This window comes from Pollicipes pollicipes, unplaced genomic scaffold (assembly GCF_011947565.3).
Source record: "Pollicipes pollicipes isolate AB1234 unplaced genomic scaffold, Ppol_2.1 Scaffold_5724;HRSCAF=6776_pilon_pilon_pilon, whole genome shotgun sequence".
Lineage (NCBI taxonomy): Eukaryota > Metazoa > Arthropoda > Thecostraca > Pollicipedomorpha > Pollicipedidae > Pollicipes > Pollicipes pollicipes.
Window position 1 is genome coordinate 29131601 of NW_023596746.1, and position 25634 is coordinate 29157234.

The 25634-nt window shown below is 51.1% G+C and overlaps 1 protein-coding gene across 1 annotated transcript; it reads right to left on the bottom strand.

The window, feature by feature from the left end:
• Nucleotides 1-1025: 1025 nt before the first annotated feature.
• LOC119104005 (acidic mammalian chitinase) lies at nucleotides 1026-25591 on the bottom strand. The gene is made up of 12 exons (XM_037227718.1): nucleotides 25136-25591; nucleotides 12308-12373; nucleotides 11669-11869; nucleotides 9773-9873; nucleotides 7115-7246; nucleotides 6763-6890; nucleotides 5771-5903; nucleotides 4944-5129; nucleotides 4172-4294; nucleotides 2804-2977; nucleotides 1752-1898; nucleotides 1026-1324 (listed from the first exon to the last, which is right to left on the bottom strand). The coding sequence occupies exons 2-12, from the start codon at nucleotides 12363-12365 to the stop codon at nucleotides 1220-1222; spliced, it is 1488 nt and encodes a 495-aa protein (XP_037083613.1). The 5' UTR covers nucleotides 12366-12373; nucleotides 25136-25591; the 3' UTR covers nucleotides 1026-1219.
• Nucleotides 25592-25634: the final 43 nt, after the last annotated feature.

Sequence of the window (25634 nt, forward strand, 5' to 3'; positions counted from 1 at the left end):
GGATCGCTGAATCGAAGTCGAAGGTTTTCGTGCGGTACGAGCTGATGAGAAGCGGCGCCCTGATATCAGCGAGGTGGCAACTGGGTCGGTCGGGCTAAGATCGGCAGCTGACTACGGGCAGCTGCCGGCTGTCAGGCGTCTGTCGACCGCTGACCACTGACAACTGCCAGCTGCCAGGCGTCGGTCGACCGCTGACTATTGGCAGCTGCCAGATGTCGGACGACCGCTGACCACTGACAACTGCCAGCTGCCAGGCGTCGGTCGACCGCTGACTATTGGCAGCTGCCAGATGTCGGACGACCGCTGACCACTGACAGCTGCCAGCTGCCAGGCGTCAGGCGCCGGTGGCCCAGCGTCCGGTTACAAGGCACGCGCGAGAACGGATGTAACTAATTGCGGTTCTGATGTGCTGCCAGGACACGATGGTTAGGTACACATATTCTTGTCTGTGATGCGGTGCTCTACCCGTGGCTGGGGATAGCCATCAGAATAACAACAAATGAGGTCGGTTTTATGGAAGCGGGGGAGCGCGCTGCATTCACATCTGGCGTAGGTTGAAGCTCGACGCGTAAATCTAGCACCGATTCGCGAATGTCATCACCGCGACCTCCGACGTATGCATTCCGGAAGAAACAACTCTTAATCATTACAGCGTCTAGAAAGTCAAAGGTCCCTTTCGAAGATCATTACAACCCGCGCAATGCTTCTCTCGATGTCGTGTGGGCGCCTGAGCAATTCATCTCGGAAAAACGAGAGCCGCGTCGCATTAAGACCGAGATTACACTGAACAGGGAATAGGGATGCTTGCAACCAAGGCGGACCCATAGGTGCACAAAACGCTCGCGAAATGTCCCGCTCCCCGCGCGCCCCCAAAAAAGTGCGTTTCAAGCATTTTATTGAGCTCAAGCCGTGCGTGTACTATCAGAACATAGGCTTTCAGCCTTTGCGCAGCCGACACCAGCAGAGACTGCGAGGGAGGCTGCACAGCGACACCGGCAGAGGCTGCGGGGAGGTTACAACACCGCGACACCGGCAGAGGCTGCGGGGGAGGTTACACCACGACACCGGCAGAGGCTGCGGGGGAGGTTACACCGCGGCACCGGCGGAGGCTGCGGGGGAGGTTACACCGCGGCACCGGCGGAGGCCGCGGGGGAGGTTACACTACCCGAGCTCCTAGGGCCGGAGGCCAGCGCTGGCCGATCTCGCGAGGCGAAACAGCTCAAGCCTCCAGGCGGGGCTGTGTGTGGTCGCACTCGTTGGACTCGCTGATCCACACGCAGGTGTTGGCCAGGCGGTCAAACACGGTGCCGCTGGCGCACTCCTCCTGCCGGCACCGGAACGGGCGGCGTCGGACACGGACACCGACAGGCGGGGAACGGGCCGGTGGGGGGTGCTGGCCCGCCGCGCCCCTCCACCCGGCGACTCCGCTCCCTCGACGGGGCCGCCGGCTTCGCATGAGCATTGCGGCGTGTGGCAGGTGGTCACGTGATGTCGGTCGGCCCGCCCGTGACTCGGCACCAAAGCCAAGGCGCCATCACGACACATCATCACTGGTCAGTTGTCTACTGCACCGGGGCCCGGGCGCGAACTGCATACGTCGCCCCAAACCGCTAGTGTCGCCAGTGCATGTCGAACTGCAAGTGTCGCCAGTGCATGTCGAACTGCTGTGGTGAGCTGCGTTGGGATGTTCCTCGATCGGACACCAGCCGAGACACCGGCTGTCCGCGAGCGCACGAGTGGCTAGCGCTCACCTGCGTGGCGTCCCAGTGGTCGCCGTCACTGACGCACTCGTAGAAGATGGGCGAGCACATCTTGTCAGGGTCCGGGTTCAGACCATTCCTCTTGCACACGTGGCTGGGGGAGGGTGTCGGCGGCGGTGGGTCGGTCGGCCGGGTGGTCTGCAACAGTCGCCGACAGCTGTCAGAGTTGCGGTTTTATGTCAAGTGTTCTGAAGAGAGTAAACTTGTTCTCAACGAGCCTGGAGCCCAAAGTTATGCTCTGCTGAATTAAACAAGCTGGTTTTCAAAAACTTTAAGTGATCCTCACAGTCATATGCTTCTTCCTGTTCGCAACATTTGCTCGGAACTGAAAGATCGCATCGCTTGGCAACGTACGAGCAACTTTATTTGCAACAACAGTAGATAGGTATTAATGCCGCTACTGACAGAGCATAGTCCCGCGTCACTAAAACCCGTGTGAATAGATGCCTGTCTTAGAGCATTTCAAGCAGTGTGCGTGAAACTCTGTAAAACTGCTCGTTCTCATGGCTTATAACTTAGCAAAGAGCCATCCCGAGTACAACGCATAGGTAGTTGAGAGACGCGTTCGTCAGGAACTCGGCGAGAAAAAATGTAAGAGGTTCATGGATACGAAAGGATGATATTCAAATCGCAAATTTGAGAGTCGGAACATTGTTAACGCGTGGTCGACAGGGTTTGCCATCGTCCAGGTTACAACAGTTGGGGACCAGCGCCTTCCGCTCCTTTCTTATGGATTCGCACACAATCCGGAAGGGCACAGCGGCAATGTCAAACACTCCGGAGGAGACACGGTCCAAGCGATGGCAGAAAGTGGGGAAAAAGCATCTGGAAAAAAAACATCTGGCAGTGGTACACAAGACGGCAGTGGACACCGTATGAGTCTGTGGACCCGAAGGCAGCAGACACCATTAGAGCTATGGATCCGGTGGAGGTGAAAACCGTCGGAGTGCTGGGCTCGGCCTCGACTTACCCGCAACCTTGCCGCCGGTCCGTGTGCAGTCCCTCCCCCCCCCCCTCCCCCCCCCTTCCCGCAGCCATCTCACCGGTCCGGTGGTGGGCGTGGGTCCGGTTGGATGCGGGATGTCGCCGTTCAGGTTCGTCCAGATGGCTGTCATCAGCGGATTAGGCGCGCCGAAGCCGCACAGGTTATGGAAGTCGTCCGTCTCGATGGACCACACCATGCTGCCACCCAGGCCCATCGACTTGATGTAGTCGGTCTGGTTGGCAGACATGCCCGGTCAGTTGACCATTGGAATGGGGGCGATGGTGTTGCTGATGAGTGCGATGGTCGTGCTGATAAGTGTAATGGTGGTACTGATGAGTACGGTGGTGGTGCTAATGACTGCGATGGCGATGCTGATTAGTGTACTATCGGGGCTGATGAAGGTGATGGTGGTGCTGACGAGTGCGATGGTGGTGCTGGTAGGTGTGGTGGTGGTGCTGATGAAGGTGATGGTGGTGCTGATGAGCACAATGGCTGCGCTGGTAAGTGTAATGGTGGTGGTGATAATGGTGATGGTGGCGCTGATAAGGGCGATGGTGGCGCCGACGAGTGTGATGGTGGTGTTGATGGGTGTGATGGTGGTCCTGATAAGTGTGATGATGGTGCTGATGAGTGTGATGATAGTGCTGATGCATGTGATGGCGGTGTTGATGAGTGTGATGATAGTGCTGATAAGTGTGATGGTCTTGCTGATGAGTGTGATGCTGCTGTTGAGTGTCACGGTGGCACTGATGAGTGCCACCATGGTGATGAGACGAGATGGTGCTGAAGAGTGCGATGGTGGTTCCGATAAGTGTAATGGCAGTGCTGAGTGTGACGCTGATGAGGTTGATGGTTGTGCTGATGAGTGTAATGATGGTGCTGATGGGGATGATGGTGGTGCTGATGAGGGTGATGGTGATGGTGATGACGGTGATGCCGATGCTGATGAGGGTGATGTGGTACTGATGAGGTGGCGTGCCTCTCACAGCTGGCCAAACCACAGTGGCTTAAATCAAATGGTCCGAGACCTGTTGCGTATTTCAGCCGCTTGCACCGTCCACACGTGCTGCAGTGCAAAAACCCATCTCACAGCATGGACACTAAATCACATGAATGGGGTTTAGCAATGATGTCATCAATAACGAAGGAAATGACCAACCAGCCAAAAGTGCCTGACTTAAGCAACGTTGTGCAGTAGAGAAATACGAATTTGAAAGAAGACATTATCAACGAGGAAAAGGAATCGGGTTTGTATGAAATCACTGTACAACATAAGACACATCTGACCCTTTCCCGACCTATAAAAAAACACTGACTGCTGGGCCGGGGACGACATCGTTTGAACGTGCTCAGCGTTGCGAAATTGATCACAATCGCTCACAAAACTCCCCCCCCCCCCCCCGCCACGTGCGGTACCATCGCTCACCTTCAGCTTCATGCTCTCCAAGTCATCGTAGCCCACCCAGATGCTGCCCTTGTAGCTGTAGATGGCCTTCTGGTCGGGATCCCGGACGTTAGTCCAGCCGCCCTGCTCCAGCAGCTTGCAGATCTGAGGGCAGCAGGGCGCCAGTCGGCTGGGTCTCCGGCGGCACAGTGCGGGGGTGGGACCCGGCACCGGGCCAGTAAGGCAACGTCGTCCGGACAGGCGAGGTAGCGGTGTAAGTTGGATCTTTTGACACGGGATTCAGCCTCCCCTCTCCTACCAACTTGGCCGTCGAGCCCCACCCCGCTTCGCAGGCGGACGGGTGACTTTATCCAGGCGTGAGATCCAAGTGGCAAGCTCGGCGTCAGCCGCAGAGCTCCCGGCATCAGCGACAGAGCCGCATGGACGAGGACAGATCGTCTACACCGATCGCCGCCCCGCGAAAACACGATCAGTGCCTGTGCAAGAGTGCACCGCTGACACCGCCATCTGCCGGGCTTGGCACCGGCCGCCGCGCCATCGCCGCCACCGGGCTCCGGCGGGCCTGCCCGACCACGGGCCCGTGCTGACCGCCGGCCCGCCGGCGGAACCCTCGGCCTCCGCTGCGCGCTTCCGGTAACCCAGGGACATGGGAACCAGGCAAAGAAAGAGGGCACGCAGCCCCTTAGCCGTCTGAAGATTGGACATTGGCCCTGAGGGCGTTAACTGGAAAGAAATAGTCATAAACAGATATGGGTCTCCCAACGTGGGGAGCTTGAGTTGCCGCTGTGCTGACCTCGTTGAAGCCACAGACGCCCGCCTGGCGGGTGTAGGGGCAGGCCGGCTGGGGCTGGCTGGCCGGTGCGTACAGGCCGTGCTGGTCCGCGTGGTCCAGATGGAAGCCGTGCCCGTACAGCGGGATGCCCATGGCCATCTTGTGTTTGGGGATACCGCCTTTGAGGTAGTAGTTGACGCTGTAGTTCTGGGGAGAGGACTGCGTTAGCGCGGGCGGCGACTCGCTGCGCGTGTGACGCGCCTCAGTAGCGTAACGTGGCGTCTATGCGTGTGACGCACCTCAGCGCCGGGAGGTGGAACGGCAGACCGGAACCTACGATCTAGGCGGAGGCACTACACCATGACGCAAAGACGAAGGCGGCTTCCAGACCAGCATCTGTGCTTGGCTTGTGTTTGCATGTCCCGCACGCAGAAGAAATAAAAGCCTCGGAAGCGTCTACTCGCCAGTGGCAGTATGATCTTACAGATTCACTCTTTGGCGTCCTTTGATCGGTCGACTGGCATTCCGCCCTGAGTGCACAGCTCCACATCAGCTTCCCACAGCGCGCTGGCGCACAGCGAGAGCCAGTCGCACAGCGCACGGCGACAGCTAGCAGAACGTGCGGCAAGACGGCTGACGCGTGAACGCACTAGCGGCGTGTGGCGTCAGCGGCTGACATGTGAACATACCAGCGGCGTGCGACGTCAACGGGTGACGTGTGAACACATCAGCGACGTGTGACGTCAGCGGCTGACGTGTGAACACACCGGCGGCGTGTGACGTCAGCGGCTGACGTGCGCGCTCCACACGCTGACCGGCGCATTCATTGAGCCGAAGATTGAACTCACCACGCTGAAGTACTGGCATCCATCGCCGTGCTCAATGTCCAGGGGCGAGAGGTACAGAGGCGCCACGTGTCCGGTGAAGGGGCTCCACGAGCCGTGGTAGTCGTACGTCATGACGTTGACGATGTCCAGGTACCTGTCGCGCGGATAATCGGGGACGGACGTTTGCGGAGTTGTGATGGAATAGCGGTCCACCTGGTGCTTACAGCTGGCCTGATGTACATGTAGCCCGCATTCCGCATTCCGCATTCCGCATTCCGAAATGGCGGCAATCTTTGACGTCAGTCGAACATCATGTTTTGACTGCAGACAGCGGAGCTTTCAAGAGGCAATTCGATGAACGCATTGCACTATGTTATATTCTACAGTGTTCGAGGACAAAGCGTTCACTTACACCAATGTTTTGTTATTGTAATTAGCGACGTACAGACGGGTAGTGGGTGTGCAAGAATGCGGATGGCGAAGAGAATGACTGTATACTGGTGTCGTTGAGTTTCAGCTTCACGAAGACTTGACCTCTGTATGACAACAGTGGATAACCACGTCACTTTAAAACGAGTTGTGCCCCAAGGGACCTAGATGTTCGTTACAACTGGACAGAGCCAATGGCAGTACGGTACTCTTTTCAACTTGGCTATAGCCCTGCTCGCCCCTCCGGCCTTCTCCAGCCTTGCTTAGTTTTCTCCCGTCGAAAGCCGGCCACGGTGCCGGCGGTTAATCAGCGCAAGAGCTGATGCTACCCTCGCCACTGACCCCACACTCCTGTGGACAGCGACTGAGTGACAGACCTGAGACGCTGGTGTAACAACAGGAGCGATTGAGGAGCTTATCCGTGCTGTGCAAACGGCCGGCTGGACGATGTCCTGGTGGCCTGGTGTTCGGATGGTGAGACGGTCACCGGCGTTCGGGTCACTTGCAATCTAGTTTTAGACCCCGGATTCGTCAAGAAAGCCGGAGCAGACAAGCCCAAATTTGTGTGCGGATGACATACTTACATTCCCATCTCTTTAATGTGGTACGCATCGTCTATCGTGGGCTTGCCCGCCCCTACGGCGGCTGTGAGGATTAGGCCCTCCGGTTGGAACGCTGCCTTCAGTTCCTTGATCAGTGCTATGTAGTCGTCCTGCAGCAGGGGAAAAGAATACTGATGTGTATCAAACGTTACTGATAAATATCAGCAAATCGACGCGTTGTGGCCGCTTTTGTCAGTGCAGCGGATGCGCCCGAACAATTGCACGCATTTTTAAGCTACACATTTCTACGTGGCGTGCGTGCATTGCCACAGGAATTATACTACCTGAAAAACGACACCAGGGCATGGGACACATCAGATTCCTCTTGCCGTACCTTGTCGATGGGATTGCCTCCCCTTTCCGCAGGGTACTCCCAGTCCATGTCCAGGCCGTCGAAGTTGTACTTGTGCAAGAATTCCACACAGCTCTGGACAAACTTCTGGCGCAAGGACGGGCTCCCCGCCATCTGAACGAAGACCGTTGATAACGTTAGTCAGTTAATGAAGGTCGTAGTCCAGCCGCTGAAAGCAGTCGCGCAGAACCGTGCGCCGGGTTGGTGGCTCGGGCCGACCTGGAAGGGCGCTGGTTTGCCGTCCCCGCCGCGGCGCCGTGGGAAGCTGGGACGCTAATAACCGGTTATGCCGCGCAAGTCGTGAGATGTCCCAAAACGGCATGAAAAGTCGGACGTGAAAATAATACAAGGCTTACAATCATGTTAAAACCAACACAACCTCATATATGGGTCCTCTGACTTATCGTTCTCGACTTCTCCGATGGTGCACCGAGTAAAATCCATAGCCCAAAATGAATATGAAATGAGAGTATATGCGAGCCATATAGAAATAGATTGATACGCAATGTGGAGAAAAGTGGAAGCATATATCTACATTTATACACTAACGGTAATATGTCTGGTTCCTGCTTCCGTAAATGCCGCCAGTACAATGCAGCGCCACCACTTATTATGTATACCATAGCGTTGCTAAACGAAGTGGATGACCTTCCGAATCATGTTTATTTCGAACAAAACTTCCCAACTGCACTAACGACAACGTACAGGTGTTACTTGCGCAACGACGGCTAGGGATTTGGGTCCTGAAATTGACGCTTTGACGAAGTCACTTAGCCATCTCCAGAAAAGGGCAGCTGCCTGTCCTTGTGTTGTAGAGTAAAGTGGTGACCAATAAGAATTTCGAGCTGATGTGTTTCAGTTACCTAATTTTATTATATTTTTCCGCTTCTGAAATATCTAAGCACTTTTTAAAAACTTATAACCTATTTTTGGAGGTGATGCCATGTTTCGAGCCAAATCGACAACACAATAACTTGTTGGTAACGTGATCGTGCTACTTGCTTGTTTCATAAAGTATCAATTTTGAAGTCAATGATGTCGGCCGTTCTTATATTTACGGGTGATGTCTTAGATCAGCAGCGTTCAATCCAAGTCAGTCATACTCAAATGCTGCACATTTTGGCTCCTACAAATGCATTAATATTTACGATCCACCAAATTATACCATTTTGACCAGCATCGTACAAACAAAAAGGTCACACATTGTCGGAGAATTTTAAAACAGGTAGGTGCCGATAGGCATCGCTATAGGCTTCTCCACTATTTGCCGTGGCCCGCGAAACTGGCCGTAGTGCACAGCGGAGTCGATCAGTAAACTCGGTTGCCAAACATAACTAGCCGTTGCGATGAATGCATTTTTGCGACAGTAGAAACAATAACGTTTTACAGCTGTGTTCTACAGGCTCAATTATTCGGCGCGGAGAACCCAAATGTTAGATATTCTAACAAACCGGAATTTACTACTGTCGATATAATGACTGTAGGTCAGCCCAGGCCATGTCATACAATGCATCGCGACTCCCAGAAATGGAAGGCGACTTAAATAAGAGGAGAGCGTCATTGTCCCATCCAACCAACGTGACTGTTACCCTGGTTATCACGCGGTTTACCTGAATAAAATATACCCAAGAGAAGCATTTTTGACAAGTTGTGCTTCATTTGCTAGCATTGTAAGGTGAATGTTTCCAGAGACCTCGATGATTACGTCAGTTTACGTCAGTGGATCCGATAATCGACGTTTGTGTCCATAGTGATGCCGTGTGTTACTACCACACGCAAGGATTCGCACAAACATGAATCAGAACGTTTTCCTTGATTCTCAACGATAAGTAAGATTGTGCTGGAAGCATGGAAGTCTCGCTGTGAGGGAAAACCTTTTTAATGTGCATAAGGGCCTTAGATGCTCCGACCACTTCGAGGATGAAGCCACTGACCAAGCATATTTCGTCAAGTCATCCTTCGGTACCAGCCGTTAGGCCATGGTTGCAGGATGTTGCACTCCGCCCAGAAAATTGACGATTATGGCTCCCCAGTAAAAGTATATATCATTGAAGACTAGGAACCATGGTCCCGTGTTTGCAGAACAACCTAACTGCATTCCAGAACCAGGGGCTGGTCATTATTAAAGAAGCAGCCGGAGCCAGGACCCGTTTTCATGAGGTGTAGTGAGAGCTAGAAACAAACATTGGGAAGCAGACGTATGTTTCATGAAGAAAAGTCACACCTGTTATAGGCTATATCCTCAAGGCTATATCACATTCCACTGACGTCACCTGGGCCTCGAGCTAGAAGATCCGACGAGGACACTCCACCTGGCTCGGAGCCGCAAAGCCGACTTTGTAAAGTCAGGCAAGTTGGGCTTCTGGTGCCCTCCCAACAACGGATGCATATCGTCGAGGGGTTTTTTGTGATTTTAAACAAGTGTTATGGGTCGTGGTGCAGCCCGACAGCCAGGCATATTTAGCCGCCAAACGGAGCTGCGCGTGGAGAGCTACGGGTGTGGCCAGACTTCGAACCGCGGACTGCCCGCCAGGTGGCGACCACTCTGCCACGAATTCGACTCAGGTGCCGCGAATACAGGGCCGCATGCGGGCGACGGTTTTGAAATATTCCAGCTCTAGTCAAGCTCTGGTGACATACCTTGGAGTACTTGGTAGAACCCTCGTTCCATCCACCAATAGCCAGGATGGTCTTGAGGGCCGGGTTGCGCAGCTTCAGGTTTGTAAACCGAATGAAAGCACCTGTAAATCACGGAAAACGCGTGTGGGAGGAACCCCATTGTGTGTAGATCGCAAACGATACGTATACGAAGCAGACTGGGAGCTATGTAGCATACTGGTGACGCCCAACAAGACATTTTGATTTGCCAAATATTACAATCATAACTCAAGGACGGGTTAGCTGTGCCAGCGAGCATAGGGAGACCTTTATTGAGTGACGCTATAAGGATGTTGGCATAGGAAATTCTTAATGCATCGCAGATCGAGAGCAAATCAATGCCCTCCCGGAAGACTATCGTGATGGAACATTACGAGCTGGGCGGCGAAGCACTTGGACAGGCATAACACCACTGGCAATCAGAAGGTCAGGACAGACATGGACATGATAATCCGCGCAGCGCACGGTATTTGATGCCGTGATAACATTGGCAAGACGCAGACTGCATGATGCCGTGGGCCCGACGTCAGGCAATGCTTACCGACATCACCGCCGGCTCCAGACCCCTGCTGGGAAATCCTAACACTCACGACTTTTCGTTCACATCCCCGTTGTATTATCCTACCAAGTGGCTGCGCTGATTCAAATGGCAGTCGGCAGACATAGCACTTTTATCAAGGAAATAGGCTTTAGTGACCTAGAGGATCTCGTGGTGTAGCAGGACAAGACAGGAAATATATTTAATTGGTTCCGATAATGCACAGTTATACCGCATGGCAGGAAATTTGAGGATCCGACAGCGAGTAGCACAAATGAAGGAATGTCTGGAAAGGAGGGGGGGGCTAGCCAGTTTTGAAGTCGATCCTTTTCATGCGCTTCCTTTGCGCCAGCGTTCAGAATTCATGGCAAGCGGATGCGCCAAGCTTTTACTGACTTAAGATCAGGCATGACCATCCCAGACCATGAGGCCAAAGTGCCCGTTGTCTTATGACGTGATGTGATGCATGCCAATAGATCGCATTTTTAACCAGTTGAATATCACTCTGGATATACATATATACACATATGAACATATATACATGTGTATACATATACATACATACATACATACATACATACATAAACACACAAACACACACACACACACACACACACACACACACACACACACACACACACACACACACACACACACACACACACACACACACACACACACACATATATATATATATATATATATATATATATATATATATATGTATGTGTATATATCCAGAGTGATCCAGCCCGACCTAGTCAAGGTGAATTGTAATCAATGAATGCATGCACCACGGAATGAGCCTGTGTTGACCCGCCAACACATTTTGGGTTGCTTTTATCACGGCACAGCAAGACGAAGCTCAGTCTGCTGCGCAAAAAGTAACATTGATCGCATCATGGCGCGGATTACCGATCATCATAAGTGGTGTCACAAGTACGATGGCACCCTCCGTGACAGAACCTTGCGGGGTAGGGGATGATCGGAGCGCCAGCGATCGGGGCCGCGGCCGTGTCACGTAACCAGCGGTCGTTGGGAGCTCGGTGTCGCGACCGAGGCCGGTCACGTGATGCAGTACAGTTGGTGCTGGGACGTCAACCTGCACGTAACAGCGAAAGATGACCTAGTTGTTTTGTTTGCTATGCGCCCCGTCAAGTGTTCTGTTGCATGCACTGCAAGACAATGTCCTGTCTCCCTTCAGTTGGCTGGTATTGGACGAACAAAAAGGACGAGTGACTCGTTGGTTATAGAGGTGCGATTCCGATAAGCAGTCCGCCAGCCAAGGCCGTGCGGACCCCCTGCTACCACAGCGCCGTGCGTAACGCAGCGGGGCTGACCTTTGCCGTAGTTATCGTACAGGTCGTTCCAAGGGTCGAGAGACTTGATCGTGTACTTCGAGGGGTCCAGACCGGCGAAGCCGTAGATCAGGTGGGTGCACAGGTTCGGGTCCACGTCCTCCACGTCGAACTTGCCCAGGCCGGGCCGGTAGACCGCCCAGGTTCCATAGTAACACACTGCCATGTACTGCGGACTGCCATCTGTTGGCAGATGCGTGCGGTCCTCAGGGTGGCATGCTGCAATGCAGCGCGTCTCCAGGCTGAGACAGATGCTCTCAATAGATTCACCGTGCGTCTAACGCCGCTTGTCTTCTCGAAATGACGTCATCGGGTTTATAGCCGGCACAGTTATTGGTGCTGCCACAACTACATAGGCATCTGCCTTATAAGGCCAGGCCACAAAAACGGCAAACAACGCAACAACAAAAAGTAATAATCATTGTGACGAATTGTGTTAATGTGTAAAAAGCGTAGCTGTCGCGGGCTCAAACGTCAGACATCTGACTAGCCAGTGAAATAGCTGGCTAACCACGCCGGGTTTGTTAGCAGCTTTACATAACGGAAACTAAATCGTACGTGCTAAGGAACGCTTGTCAGGTTACGGCAAGAGGATGGGCAATGCATGTTGCCGCGCCTTACCGTCGACAGACGTGCACGCGGCCACCGCCGCGAGGGCTGCCAAGAGGATGACACGCATCTTGAACACTGCGGACAGACCAGAAGAGTTAAGACATGATCCGAAACAGACGAATGAACTTCATTGATCCTAAATGTGCGTCACATCAAAACAGGCCCCGGGGCCGTGTGTGAGCCATTGGGCTTCACGACACACTCAGCTGTTGAGGCTATATGGCGTCGCCTGCCTCTAATCCTGGCATGATCGCAGTCATCGCGGGGGATCGAGCCCCCGTATCTCTGGTTTGCCAGACGCACAGCGGTTCAAGAAAGTGTTCCATATTTGAAGATACTGAAGCACGCATCAGATAGGATGAATTAGGTCCACTTATAAGTGTTGGTATACTTTTTAGTGGAAAACACTGCTCTAGACAACACGATTTCTCTATTCAGTAAATACGCCCCACAATACGCCATGGTTTGATTACGTTAGCGCATCTTTCACAACATTGGTTGAGAGCCAATCGACGGTCGTTGTGTCTGGAAATCGTGTTCACAAATGCCAGACATGAACGACTCGACAGTTATATTTTACTGGCCTTGATTGCCCCATGACTAGTGAAAAGACGAGATTTGAATGGCGTTATTTTGGCGTCATGGATGCCTAAGCGACCTTGAAATATTCCTGCACGAAATAGTCATATTCGCGTACGCGTAGCTCAGAAACTAAAGGGATTTAGGGGTCAAGAAGGACAGGACTGTGAACTGCACCGAATGATCCACAAGATGGCTATTGCAATTCAAGATCCCACACAAACGTGAAACACACCCTTTAGCGCAGACACACTAAGACTCCAAGGCCACCCTTCCTTAAGGCCGTTGTATTTTCACCCCGGTGCAACGCTATCCCAAGTTCGCGGTATGTTCAACGGACGGCAAGCATACCGTGGTGCACACACAAAAGACCGCCTCGGCGCGTGACAGCTGCATCCGTAAATAATGCAACTGTGTGGGGTAGGGAAGATCCGCCGGTGGTTCGGTGTGTCATTCAGTCACCTGGACTTCCACTCATCAAGTTCGTTTCTGGCTGTCAGCGCCAACAGCGCCAACGCGAGACCAAAGCCGTTGTATCGGCAGTCATCCGTTTTCGTGACAAATTTTCGGAAAATGACAGGCACGCGCGCACTGGCCTTTAGGGCACGTGCCCCCTACCCCTGCCAAGTTTGCTGCATGTGTTTGGTGTGCGAGAATACATGTGGAAATACGAATTTCATGTAGAAAAGCAAAATTAAGCAACTCGAAAATGCGCGATGATTTTTTGCGCCCGTAAAATATGTTGCGTGTCTGTGGCGCGCTTACCTCGGTTTTCAGCAGTAATTTTTATTTGAGCTCCCTCTCCCCACTGCGAATTCCTCCTTTCACCTCTGAAAATTGAGCTTACTTCTATAAGGACACATTCCGGAAGCAATGACAACTTGAATGAAGTCTTTCTTATGTCGTCATAAGCCATTCAAATTCCATCTTCTAATCAATATTAGAAGATGGAATTTCACATAGTACAACACGCCGCAAGGTCTTTCAGCTCTCATAGCATTTTGAGCTGAGTCTCTGAGAGTGCCATTTGGTCCCATGGGTGCAACATCTGTTTATGCTTTGAGGGTCGTCTGAAGGTCCCAAAAAGGTCGTGACTATTTGACCCATTCGTGTTTGCGTAATGACATAAGCAAAGGTGTTCAAGGCAGTAGAGGTACGAGTGTTCCTAAACATTCCAAGAGAGGGTGACTTCGATGCGGTGTCGATGGTTGTCGTTAAAAGCTGCCGTATTTTATGGTCCAAATCACTTTCATCGTGAATTGCGTAGACATATTCAAAAAAGACCTCGAAACTTCCCTCTTCATCGATTCTTCGCAGGGGTTGCTGTGGCATTAATGTCAGACTTTCATGAAACGTGGCTGAGCAGTGAGCAAGGCCTCCTTGTCCTCACCCACACAGGTGAACATATAAGCCCTTGGTTTGACCATTTGTGAAGTGGCTTTTTATTTTCTACACCGATAATTGACGGTATGTTGGTTTTTCTTACTGCATGAGTCTCACGCCCTTCTTCCATGTAGCGTCAGTTCCGACAGATACCTGTCAACACAATAACATCTTACAAATCTTACGAAGGCTTGTCATGTAGCCTTACGACGTTACTATTCGAGCATTCCGAAATCTCACACACAGTGAAACTGTGTTAACCAGCACGATTGCAACTTGGTCCCCAATCTACCAGCGATACGTTTTGCATTCACCAGTCCATCCTTTGGTCATGTACCCTGGCATCGGGCAGTAATCAGCTCATTTCCTAATTGACTTCATTCCTCTCACCCGCCATAACGGAGAGGTTTCAACTGCAGGCTTGCGGGTGGGGCAGACGGGGCGTGACAGTGTATCTCACATGTTCGAAATATAAATTAACACTGTTTTAGGCACGCTCGGAGAACTTTGTTTTCAAACCGAGTAACGAAATCCTTTTCAGTTCCTACAAAATATCGGCATGTGGAGTCAGCTTCCCGACAAAAAAAGTAGAATAGAAAGTCAGATGGAAAGTTAGACAGAAAAAGTCGAAAGAGACAAAAGTTGATGGCAGATAAAAGTCAGGTCCGGGAAGAGTCGACGGACGAAATGCCGAAGGGATAAAATTCGACACAGATAAAAGTTCAAGCGGAAAGAGCCAAAGGACAAAAAGTCGAAAGGGATAAGAGTCGCAGGGTTAAAACTCCAATACCAGAAGAATCGGAAGACAAAAATTTTACAAGGATAATAAGCACAGGGAAAGAGAGGAAACGCAATAAGTGGAAAGACAGAAAATCGACAGGGCTAAAGTCAACTCGAATATGTAAAAACACCGGAAGTTATAACGATTTAACACGCGCTCGGGTGGGAGTCAACTTGCCCCCAAAGGTTTTTTCCGGAACGGTTTCCGAACAGCGCGGCGCAGCCACGCCAAATTTTGCAGTAGCTGTAGGCAATTTAATGGCGGATCGTCTGCCATCAAAGATTTCGACGTGCCTTGTAAGGCCACTGCCCTATGGCAGGTCAAAATCAGACCATAGTTTCAGTGAAGACAATTTCCAGGGAATCATTCAATCTGATCCAAAACGGAGTGTTACACGAAGCCATACATCTCTGAGATACTTTCTTAGGCAACACAACAATTGAATGAACAAATAACACTGACCTAGGGCCAGGTATGAAGGTCAGACCAAGGTCGAAACCAACCTGTTTTATTACTCTAGGCCTTGCTGTATGGGGCAGTTTCCTGGTGTTCATTTCGAATTTATCGGTAACAGGTACCACCTTCGCATTACACACCTTCCATAGACTTCTTAAAGGCCGGAATAGGTCCCTGACCTAGGATGACCCGGGTCAATATGTTGTTTTTAGGAACATACTGCCTGGCGGAATCTTTGTTGCTTATCCAAAATGCAAAACTCAAAGCAGTCTTGTATGATTTTGGTCGCCATGACCTTCAAAGATCAAACAAGGTCACTGACCTTAGATGAGCATGTGGCCTTTTCCTTAGAACAGTTATCTAGGTTCTAAGGGCCATTTGGAGACCAACCTAGAATCTGACCTTGTTTGACCTTATTTGACCCGAAGGCCATGACCTAGGAACCTCAAATTTTGAACTGAGTGAGTTCACGTACAGGGTCAACACACCCTGTGAACTTTGCGTCTCTAGCTCTGTTAATCCTGAGATCTTAGCGGGTCAAATTGACCTCCCACTCCACCCACCCCCCCCCCCCCCCACCCCCACCCCACCAGAGCGAAGGGCATCCAACCGACCACCTGGGCGCGTGTTAGGACAGGAAAGTCATCAGGACTTGGCATCTGGAATGGAGAGTGGATTAAGCTGTGGTTACGGGGAGAGGCAGTTGGGACTGGATGAGACTGGATGCGACTGGATGGAACGGAACGGGAGCGGGGCGAAGCTGTACGGGACCAGATCACATCACAGGGGACCGGGCGAGAACAGACGAAATGGGATCGTATCGAATGGAACCGGACGAGACCAGATGAGGCCAGGCGGGACCGAACTGAACCAGAAAAGGCAGCACGGGACCGGACGAAACAGGATGAGATCAGACGGGGATGGACGGGGCATGATGCCATTAGACGGAGCACGAACGGACACATTTTAATCCTGGCCGGGGGAGTCGACTTCCCCTACGGTTTTTCGAGCCCCGGTCAAAAAGAAACACTCGAAGCTCAACACAACATCAGTGTCTTTTCACCTAGAACTTAGGTCAGGTCGAAGAGGTCAAGTTTCTAAAACAACTTTGACAGTACATAATTTTGTGTGCGGGTCATTTGTGATTACCACAACTTGGTAAAGTAATAGCACATAATAGTGCTTACAGTTTGTATATTTCGGATTTTTCCGAAAAGGCGAGGTGAGTGACCTGTAGTCAGCTCACTGTTCGCTAATTGTTCATAAATAAGGCAAGCTTATCTGTATTTGTGTAGTTTTGGTGTTCCAACACGAGGAAAGGAGTGATGAATTGCATGCACAAGCATCATATGACCATAGATTACATGGCCTTGACCCAGGACATGGCCAAATTATACGGGTACCTTCTGCAAAACACGTGCTTAACTCAAAATAGGCAGGTTTTTTAGGTAATTTTGGACGCAGAATTCCAAAACTTCACTAACATGTGGTATCATTCTTATACATAATGAGGTCACTGTACGTGATGTTACTGGCGTGCACCTGAGTCCACCCCTGCTCGCGTCGCCAGTACTGCTGTACCTCGGTACGCCGCTGCCCCGACCGACGGTGTACCGCCTGGGCGCCGCCCGCCGGGGTCGGCGCCGCCTGCTCAACTCGCGTATTAAGACAGTTGCCATCTTGCAGCGCTCGTGTCTGGTCTGAATGGCCGTGGTCTGACTGAGGGGAGCGCGAGCAGATAGACCACCTAAGACTTGAATAGTCACCATGGGTCACTGAGGACATGCAAGGTCATCCAAGGACAATGACCTATTTTGCCAGTAGCAGAGCGGCTAAATAAACGTATGTGACGAGCGTAACCAACTCCTTACCGTGTTTGTAAATGTACTCGCTCTCAGTCTGCTACAAATACACTGTCAAGAGTCGAAGGAACTGTGTATAATACGACCACACCTACGCGATCTTGAGTACCTGTAGATGTACAGCACATTACTACTGACCGCCGAAAAGCATTGCAATGGTCACATACACCCGGTAAGCATTCCAATCTTTCATTCGGATAGCTCATAAATTTGCGCTAAGTGGACCTCAGATGGTCTCTATGTCAACCCGAAAATGTCATTGTTGTAGTTTGGAGTAGTTGTATCCCACAGCTGCATTTAGATAGAACCTTAGTCAAAAGCACTTTGTGAAAAAGTATCGTTCTTGTAGGCTACTGATAGAACAATTTTGAACGGTGACCTGATCTGACCTGACACATTTGGGAGAACAGAAATGGTCTGAATGGACTCCCCAAAGTCTTAACAGTTGTTGCCATGCCCTCAATATTCGGCTTCATATGTTAAAAAGTTACAACTGTATCTTTCAGAACGATTGTTTTTGGCCATCTGTGACCTCTGGTGACCTCAGCATTTGACCTACGGCCAAAAAGTTGGTGCGCATTCTTGACGATTTGACGAGATCCTCAAAACAACATGCTTTGCATGTTGCTACACATTCCGGCGTCTGGAGTTGGAGATTCCAGGGGGAAGTCAACTTCCTCTCCCCGACCGCGCGCAGTTCGTCTCAGACTCTCCGCTGACGCCGGTTAAGATAGCCTTCGAGGAGAGCCGGTACCTGAGGGCCTAAATACGACCGCCCAAAGTAAAGGTTACCCCACTGTTTCGCATACATATCACCTGGCTCTGCCAGCTTAGCGACGAGCTGCGAAAGCCTCCAGCATCCGCGATGTTTTACGTTGAGGTGAGGGGAAGCGCGGCACCCAGGGTGACCGCGAATACCGGACGCTGTCTGTTTGTGCGAACGATGTCCGGGCAGCGAGCCCGCGTGTGCGTTGACCCCCCCCCCCCCTCAAACACCTACACTGTTAAGGCCCCGTTCATACGCAAAGCTATGTTGCTTGATATTAGTGAGATTTACTGAATAGATAACTACATATGATGTGTGCCATTATGAGTTTAGGGACTGGTATAGGCCGGGTTATGAAACCGAGTTAATCGAACCTTAATACCCAGAAGACAGACAGCTCCATGGTTCCCAAAAGATCAAAGGTCCAGCACATGCTTCGCCAAAATTTCAAAAACGATCCAAAATCTAGCAAGGTCCTTCCACAAAATTTCAAAAGAAAACTCCAGATCCAGGAGGCAATTCAACAACATTTTAATAAAGATCCCAAATACCATAATGCCATTCAACAAAATTGCAATAAAGATCCCAGATCCTATCAGACCATCCAACAAAATTTCATAAAATATCCAGCATTCCAGAAGATCCGGTTACTAAAAATCCTTTCACAAAATTTGAGAACACTGGTTCTGGATCACGAAACATTATATCCTAGATCCAGACGATCCTCTGATGGTACTCACCAAGTAGACGTTACACATTTTTCAGGCTTCACAAAATGGGTTACAATCATACGATCTTCTTGAAAACTAACAGATGCGTTCAATTAAAAATATTGTTTCGAAACACCATGGCATTTATGCCGTAAGCCCGCTTATATGCTGTTAAATATCGGCATAACTAGCGTCCGTCTCCAAGCCGCGTTTTCTTACCGTCAGCGTTGTTGATGAATGCAGTGCGCCGTCTCAAGGAAGCGGGCCTCATGCATGCACATGCCCACTGATGATGACGTCATTACTAAGCCAAGCTGGGTTCCTTTATCCTTTGGTGCATGATGTTGATGACCTCACTGGGATACAAACAAGTGAAAAATGAATGTTCGGAAATGTATCGTACTCACAAGATGTTAAGTTTTCGAAAATGACGAACTGTTTATGGAGGTCCGAGATTCACGTAGGTATGTCAGCTGATGATAAATTTACCGTAGACGCTACCTGTGCACACATGGCATCTGTCACAAGCTGCGCTTGACGATACCACTTTGTACAACGCATGCAAAAATGCAAAAAAGTGTTCACGGAGGTGTCGCCAAGTTTCATACGAGCACACTTTCACACTGACGGAAAGGCCAGGAGCGGGAAGGCCGAAATACAACGCGTGGAGGCTGAACAAAAGCCAGAATTTATCTGACTGCGACTTACAAAGGACAGGCGAGGCTGTAAGTGGAGCTTACGGCCAACCACACAACCAAACCCGACCGGGCCGCGTGGGAGCAAACCGTACCGGGGCGAAATTTCTCGTTGAGTGCCTTCAACGTGCGTGGTCCAATAACTGGCACCGATACTCCAATTCGTCTTAATGGGCTCTTAACTGAAACGGGGTGGGGGGCCCCTTCCATGCTGGAGGCCCTGACTGACACAGGCTCCTTTCATTGTCTCATTGCGGGCTCTCACCGCAAGCTCTCTTATCTCCTTCCATTGTCAGAGGGCCCCGACCAACACCACGTGGCGTTCGTGGTCCAGTCTCTGTCCCTTTTTAGCAGAAGTTCCCGTATCCGGCTCTGGAACCCATTCTGTACACCGGACACTGTGTGGGCAAGGGCCCCTGAGTGACACAGGGCCCTTCTTTGTTGCAGAGCCCAGACCAAGCAAATCGCGGGCTCTGACCGCGTCCCTGCTTGGGAGATGGGCCCCCAGGACTCAGGACCAACGTTCACTCGTGAAATGACAGACCCAAAAACGATGTGAACACTAACGCTGTATGCATGACCCGACGTCACGTTATTAGGGCAGTCCAGCACTTTCACAACGCGGAGTGGCTTTATCGCTGTCGAGAAATACTTGCGGTTTGTCGCACAGATGTTGCCCATTTCTCTTTTCTTTACGCACTTATTGACGAGCTCGAATTCCACGGATGGCCAGTGTTGCATTGCACAAAAAGGTAGGAAACACTTATCTGATTTTTCGCATACAGTATTTGTGCAAACTAAACCTGATCGTGCGATATTTGCTATCATTTGTGCAAATCACTACTCGAATTCTTTGGCTACTACACCGCTCCACTGGTGCCACCAGGTCAATGGGTGCGGCTGACACGTAGCGGATTTGTCCGGTGCGTCTCGATTCTTTCCAGTCTGGTTTAGTAAAATGCGTTCTAACTCACTTGGCATGCCAACGTTCTCTATTATATCCAGTTCACCTAGTCCGGATCCGCCTGGTTCAATGCGGTATGTTCAGTTAAGCTCAGTTCTGTTCTGTTCAGCCTAGCTCCCGTTTCCTGTAGCCTTTTTTGTCTCTCGTTTCGTTCACATGGTCTATATGCTCATGGTCTAGTATTACTTGGTCTGTCTATCGCTTTCATGTCGTTCCCAGCCTAGCCTGCTCCGAATTAGACCGGCCTCATCGATTTGGGTTAACGTCCAGCTTTAACGCCATTTCCGGTTCTTCTCTGTCCACTTAGACCTGGTTAGGTCCAGTCCGGTCAACCGTAGGCTCCGTACCGTACCGATCCGTTCCGTACCGATCCAGTGATTTCCGCACCTGTACGATTCCACCCTACGCGCCCCACAGTACAGGACTGAACAAAAAAGAAACTTCGTAAGTATGCATGCGCAGTTATATTCTGCCATCTACATATAACTCTAGCCTTGCTCCGTCCGCTAACGTCCGTTAATATAACGTCCGTTATGTTCCAGCACGGCCCGGCGCAGTCCAATTTAATTAATCCAGGTCTGGTCTATTCGTGTCAAGATACGTTCTGTCTTCGTCGTGCGCTCTTGGTTATCATTGCCCCAGGCAATGCTGATATCCTGGGGCAACGCATCATTGTCCCAGGCATATTCATTGCCCCACTGATATTCATTATGAGTGTCCAGAGGCTATGCCATCAGCCGTGAATCGAACCCGAGCCTTTCATGTTGAAGACTTCCAACTGAGATATTTTGAAACTGATACGGTCCAGTCCTTTTAGGTCCGAGCGGGTACGGTCGTGCGATTACCATACAGTTGCTCCGGTATCAGCCTTGACTGTCATTTGTGGTGACCGTCAGATCCGTTCTGATGTTGTTCAGCCCCTTCCATTCTTCTTCCCCCGACCTTTTGTTCAGCTTGCATATGTGTTCATGTGAAACTTAACACCTCCCCCTCTATGGAGCGTGTTAGCATTCTGCATCTATCTCGCACGCCATTGTCGTCAATCACAGTTTTTGCCAGATATCATTACGTTGCTCCGCCCCGTGATTTCATCCTCTGCTGACATGCCTCCGCGAATCTCAGACCCTCATAAATATGCCACCATTTAGAAAACGCATCAACCTGGAAAGTATGGCACATTTCCAAGACATCCATTTTACGCTTCTTTTATCTCCCAGTTGACGTTAACAACATCTTGCACTAAAGAATCAAGAAACCCAGTTCACTTGGCAATGACGTCATCACCAGCTGGCATGTTTATGGACAAGCCACGCTCCCATGATAGATGCGCCACATTCATCAACAGCGGCGAACGAAAGCAGGACCCCAGGGCGGACGCTGGTATTTCCGATGTATGTATTATTTAAGTGAATATAGGGTATAAACACCATGTATTTTTTGAAACATTGCCATCGGTCTTACTTCTTCTTTAGTTTTCACGAACATATGTAGTTGGAACCCATGTTTTTACCTAGAGTGAGTGGCGTCTACTTTGAGAGTATCCACCCAAACCATGCAACCATGAGCAACATTTATCATTGTGGGACCGCTGTGGTGAACCATCCAACTTAAGTTCAATCTGCAGTAAAATTCAATAGGAGCCTCCAATGATCGTGCAAAATTAAGGCTTAAAAAAATTGCAAGGCCTAAGAAAACCTGCTCATCCCATAAAACATTATTGAACCTGGCACAATTTGAGACAGCTCAAGCAGTGGTACTTAACGGTGCTTAATGGCATACAAATTTGTACCTTTTAATATCTGGCATGGACTAGACTTGACTGCATTGTTTGGAAAATATCAAAGCGACCCAGGTTGAGATTGCATTCGATGCAGTGATGATGCATGGGTTTCACCTGTGTAGGCTATGCACTTAAGGACGGTATGAATCAACAATGTACGCGAAATCCACACATTATTGGCATCAGAGGATGCATAACACTTGAATATTTTCAGTCCCCTCATTTAGTTCTATGCGACATACAAATGGCTGATACCCCTCCACCTCCCACTCGTCGCCACCCATTTCTTGTCAACGGTCGTTCGTTTATGTGAAAAGACTACGACCATTATCAGCTGATTGGAGGGTGACGTCACAAACCAAACCGTCACTGCCAACCTAGGGATATCTCTGCACTGGACCGAAAGGTGGGGATGGAACCAGACCAGGGGTGTCATTTTTGTAAATCATGGGGGGGGGGCAACCAAAGACACGACAACCTGCCTCCCATTTGTTCTCACGGAATTTAGCCCACGTTATTTTGGTTAAATGCAATATATGTGCTTAACACGCGCCCGGGTGGCCAAGCTCGATGCCCTTCGCTCGGGTGGGGGTCAGTTTGACCCCCTCTGAGATCTCAGAAACTAAGAGAGCTAGAGGAACACCAAATTACAGGGTGTACTGACCTGTACGTGATCTCACGTAGGTCAAAGTTTTGGTTCCTAGGTTTATGACCTTTGGGTCAAATAGGTGCAAAAAGGTCGAATTCCAGGTTGGTCTCCAAAGTGCCCCGATAACCTAGATAACTATTTCTCTGTTTCTAAGGAAAAGGCCACATTCTCAGTCAGGCCAGTGGCCATGTTTGACCTTTTGAAGGTCATGTAACCAAAACCATGCAAGGCTGTTCTGGGTTTTGCGGTTGCATAAGCGACAAAGATTACGCCAGGCAGTATGCTCCTAAAAAAAATGTTGAACTGGGTCATTTCAGGTCCATGAACTATTCTTACCTCTAAGAAGTCCATGCAAGATGTATAATGCGGCTCCTGCCATCCATAAATTCAAAATAAGCACCAGAAACTGTCCCATAAGCAAACCCTAAAGAAATAAAACAGGTTGGTGTTGACCTAAGTCTGGTCTTTGTACTTGACCTTAGGGCAACGTAATTTGCTCATTCAATATTTGTGTTGCCTAAGAAAGCACATCAGAGATGTATGGTTTTTGCTAAAACTCCGTTGTTTGCATCAGATTACGATTCCCGAGAAATTACTTCGCTGAAGCCACTGCCTGATTTTGACCTGCCATAGGTCAGCAACCATGCAAGGTACGTCTAAATTTTGATGGGCCAACGATCTGCTATTCAACTGTCTACAGCTGTGTCAAATGTGGCGTGGCTGCGCAGCGGCCGTTCCGAAACCATTCTGGAAACCCCTTCGTTGGGGGGGGGAGGGTCAATTTGACGCCATATGGTGGAAGTTCAGCGTGGCCGCACTTTGCATTCTGATGTCTTCACACTCTTTATATTTTTCCCGACGGGCAAGTTGTCGACTGTGCCTGCCTCCGTACTCCGTAATCAAGTGAGTACGGACAAGACCGATCAGTTTGGCCAGTTTGGTCAGTTTGAATGTGGTACGTGCGAAGGACGCCCCCGTCCGTCGCTGGGCTAACCGCGCTGTGGTGCGTCTGGACGTCAGGTCCAGGTCACCGCGACCTGATCTTCTTTCACCGGCGGCTTACGTAAGCCACCGCCGTGCTCTTGTTCAGATCCATTATCAGGTGGTCGGATCTTACGTAATCAGAGCAGGCCTATTTCGCGGACAAGGCATCGAGATAGCTGTCAGAAGAATGCGCGGTGCGAGCGCCGACATTTTTGTGATGTGTCGATTTTAACTCGCTTGAGACGACAAGCATGAGCAAGCAGGACCATTCCAGTCGACCTGACCACAACAGGAAGCTCATCGCCACCCGCGACTGGATCTGGCAAACGCTTGGCCATACAGGCTTCCCTTCAGGCTCTAATCTTGCATTGCCTTTGCCGTCGGTTGACTTCTAAGTCATTTTAACAACGAATCTGGGAAATGATGACCTAACGCCATAGTGCGATTAATTATTTGCATGCAAAACCCGCATGCACCGCGAAGGTCGTGAGTAGGTACCCTGAAATGCTGATACTTCTCCGACTCCTATCGCCAGAAGGACTCTGCATATTTCTGCGTGACTGTGATTCTCAGTAGGCCGGGTTGTCACACCGGCCGCCACGCTGCGGCCAATGGAACAAGCCGTCGATTCCGCGCAAACTATGGTACTATAAGTGAAGGATAAATGTATTTGGGTCTAACTTCAAGCCTGGTTGCGCTGGATATACATTCCAGCGACCAAGTGGGCTGACCCAGTCTATGCCGCGCTCCTGTGCTGAGCTGCCGCTGGGTGTCCCATTCCAGCGACCAAGCGGGCTGACCCAGCCTACCTGCCGCGCTCCTGTGCTGAGCTGCCGCTGGGTGTCCCATTCCAGCGACCAGCGGACTGACCCAGCCTACCTGCCGCCCGCTGTGCTGAGCGCCGCTGGTGTCCCATTCCAGCGACCAAGGGACTGACCCAACCTACCTGCCGCGCTCCTGTGCTGAGCTGCCGCTGGGTGTCCCATTCCAGCGACCAAGCGGACCGACCCAGCCTACCTGCCGCGCTCCTGTGCTGAGCTGCCGCTGGGTGTCCCATTTCAGCGACCAAGCGGGCTGACCCAACCTACCTGCCGCCTCTCCGTGTGAGCTGCCGCTGGGTGTCCCATCCAGCGACCAAGCGGGCTGACCCAGCCTACCTGCCGCGCTCCTGTGCTGAGCTGCCGCTGGGTGTCCCATTCTAGCGACCAAGCGGGCTGACCCAGCCTACCTGCCGCGCTCCTGTGCTGAGCTGCCGCTGGGTGTCCTCGGTCGCTGGCAGACGGTCACACTCTGAGCGGCAAAACCTCCGCGGTCCGAGATGTCATCAAGCACAGCCTGATAACCAGACCGTTATCTCAGCGGGAGGGGAGTGCTGGCCCGGATGTGCGCGCCGTCCTGCTCCGGCGCGCCTTGGGCGGTTCGGCCTGCGCCGAGTCTCGATCGGGGCTGATCGTGACCGATGCCGGGGGCGGAGTCTCTTGAAGCCTCGGGTAAGGGCCCTGGAAACAGCATAGCCGTGGAGCAGAGGCGCAATAACGACGGTTTCCATTGCTAACAGCATTCTTTTCTCAGTCCAGTACATACATACATAATGGTGAAGAGTGCCTTCCGTGTAAAACCTTGTTGATTGCTCACCTGTTGGGGCCCTGTTGAATTCCAAACGGTGTGATCTGACCTGACTGAATTTAAGTATGAATCGTGCAGCATCGGGACCACGGAGCAGCGTC

What these genes read in the sequence shown, in the direction of transcription:
- LOC119104005 (XM_037227718.1), bottom strand. Translation starts at nt 12,365, where the DNA reads ATGCGTGTCATCCTCTTGGCAGCCCTCGCGGCGGTGGCCGCGTGCACG. An exon ending in CGCGTGCACGTCTGTCGACG is followed by an intron (nt 11,870 to 12,307) that starts GTAAGGCGCGGC and finishes ATCTGCCAACAG; the next exon opens with ATGGCAGTCCGCAGTACATG. An exon ending in TGGAGAGCATGAAGCTGAAG is followed by an intron (nt 2,978 to 4,171) that starts GTGAGCGATGGT and finishes TCTGCCAACCAG; the next exon opens with ACCGACTACATCAAGTCGAT.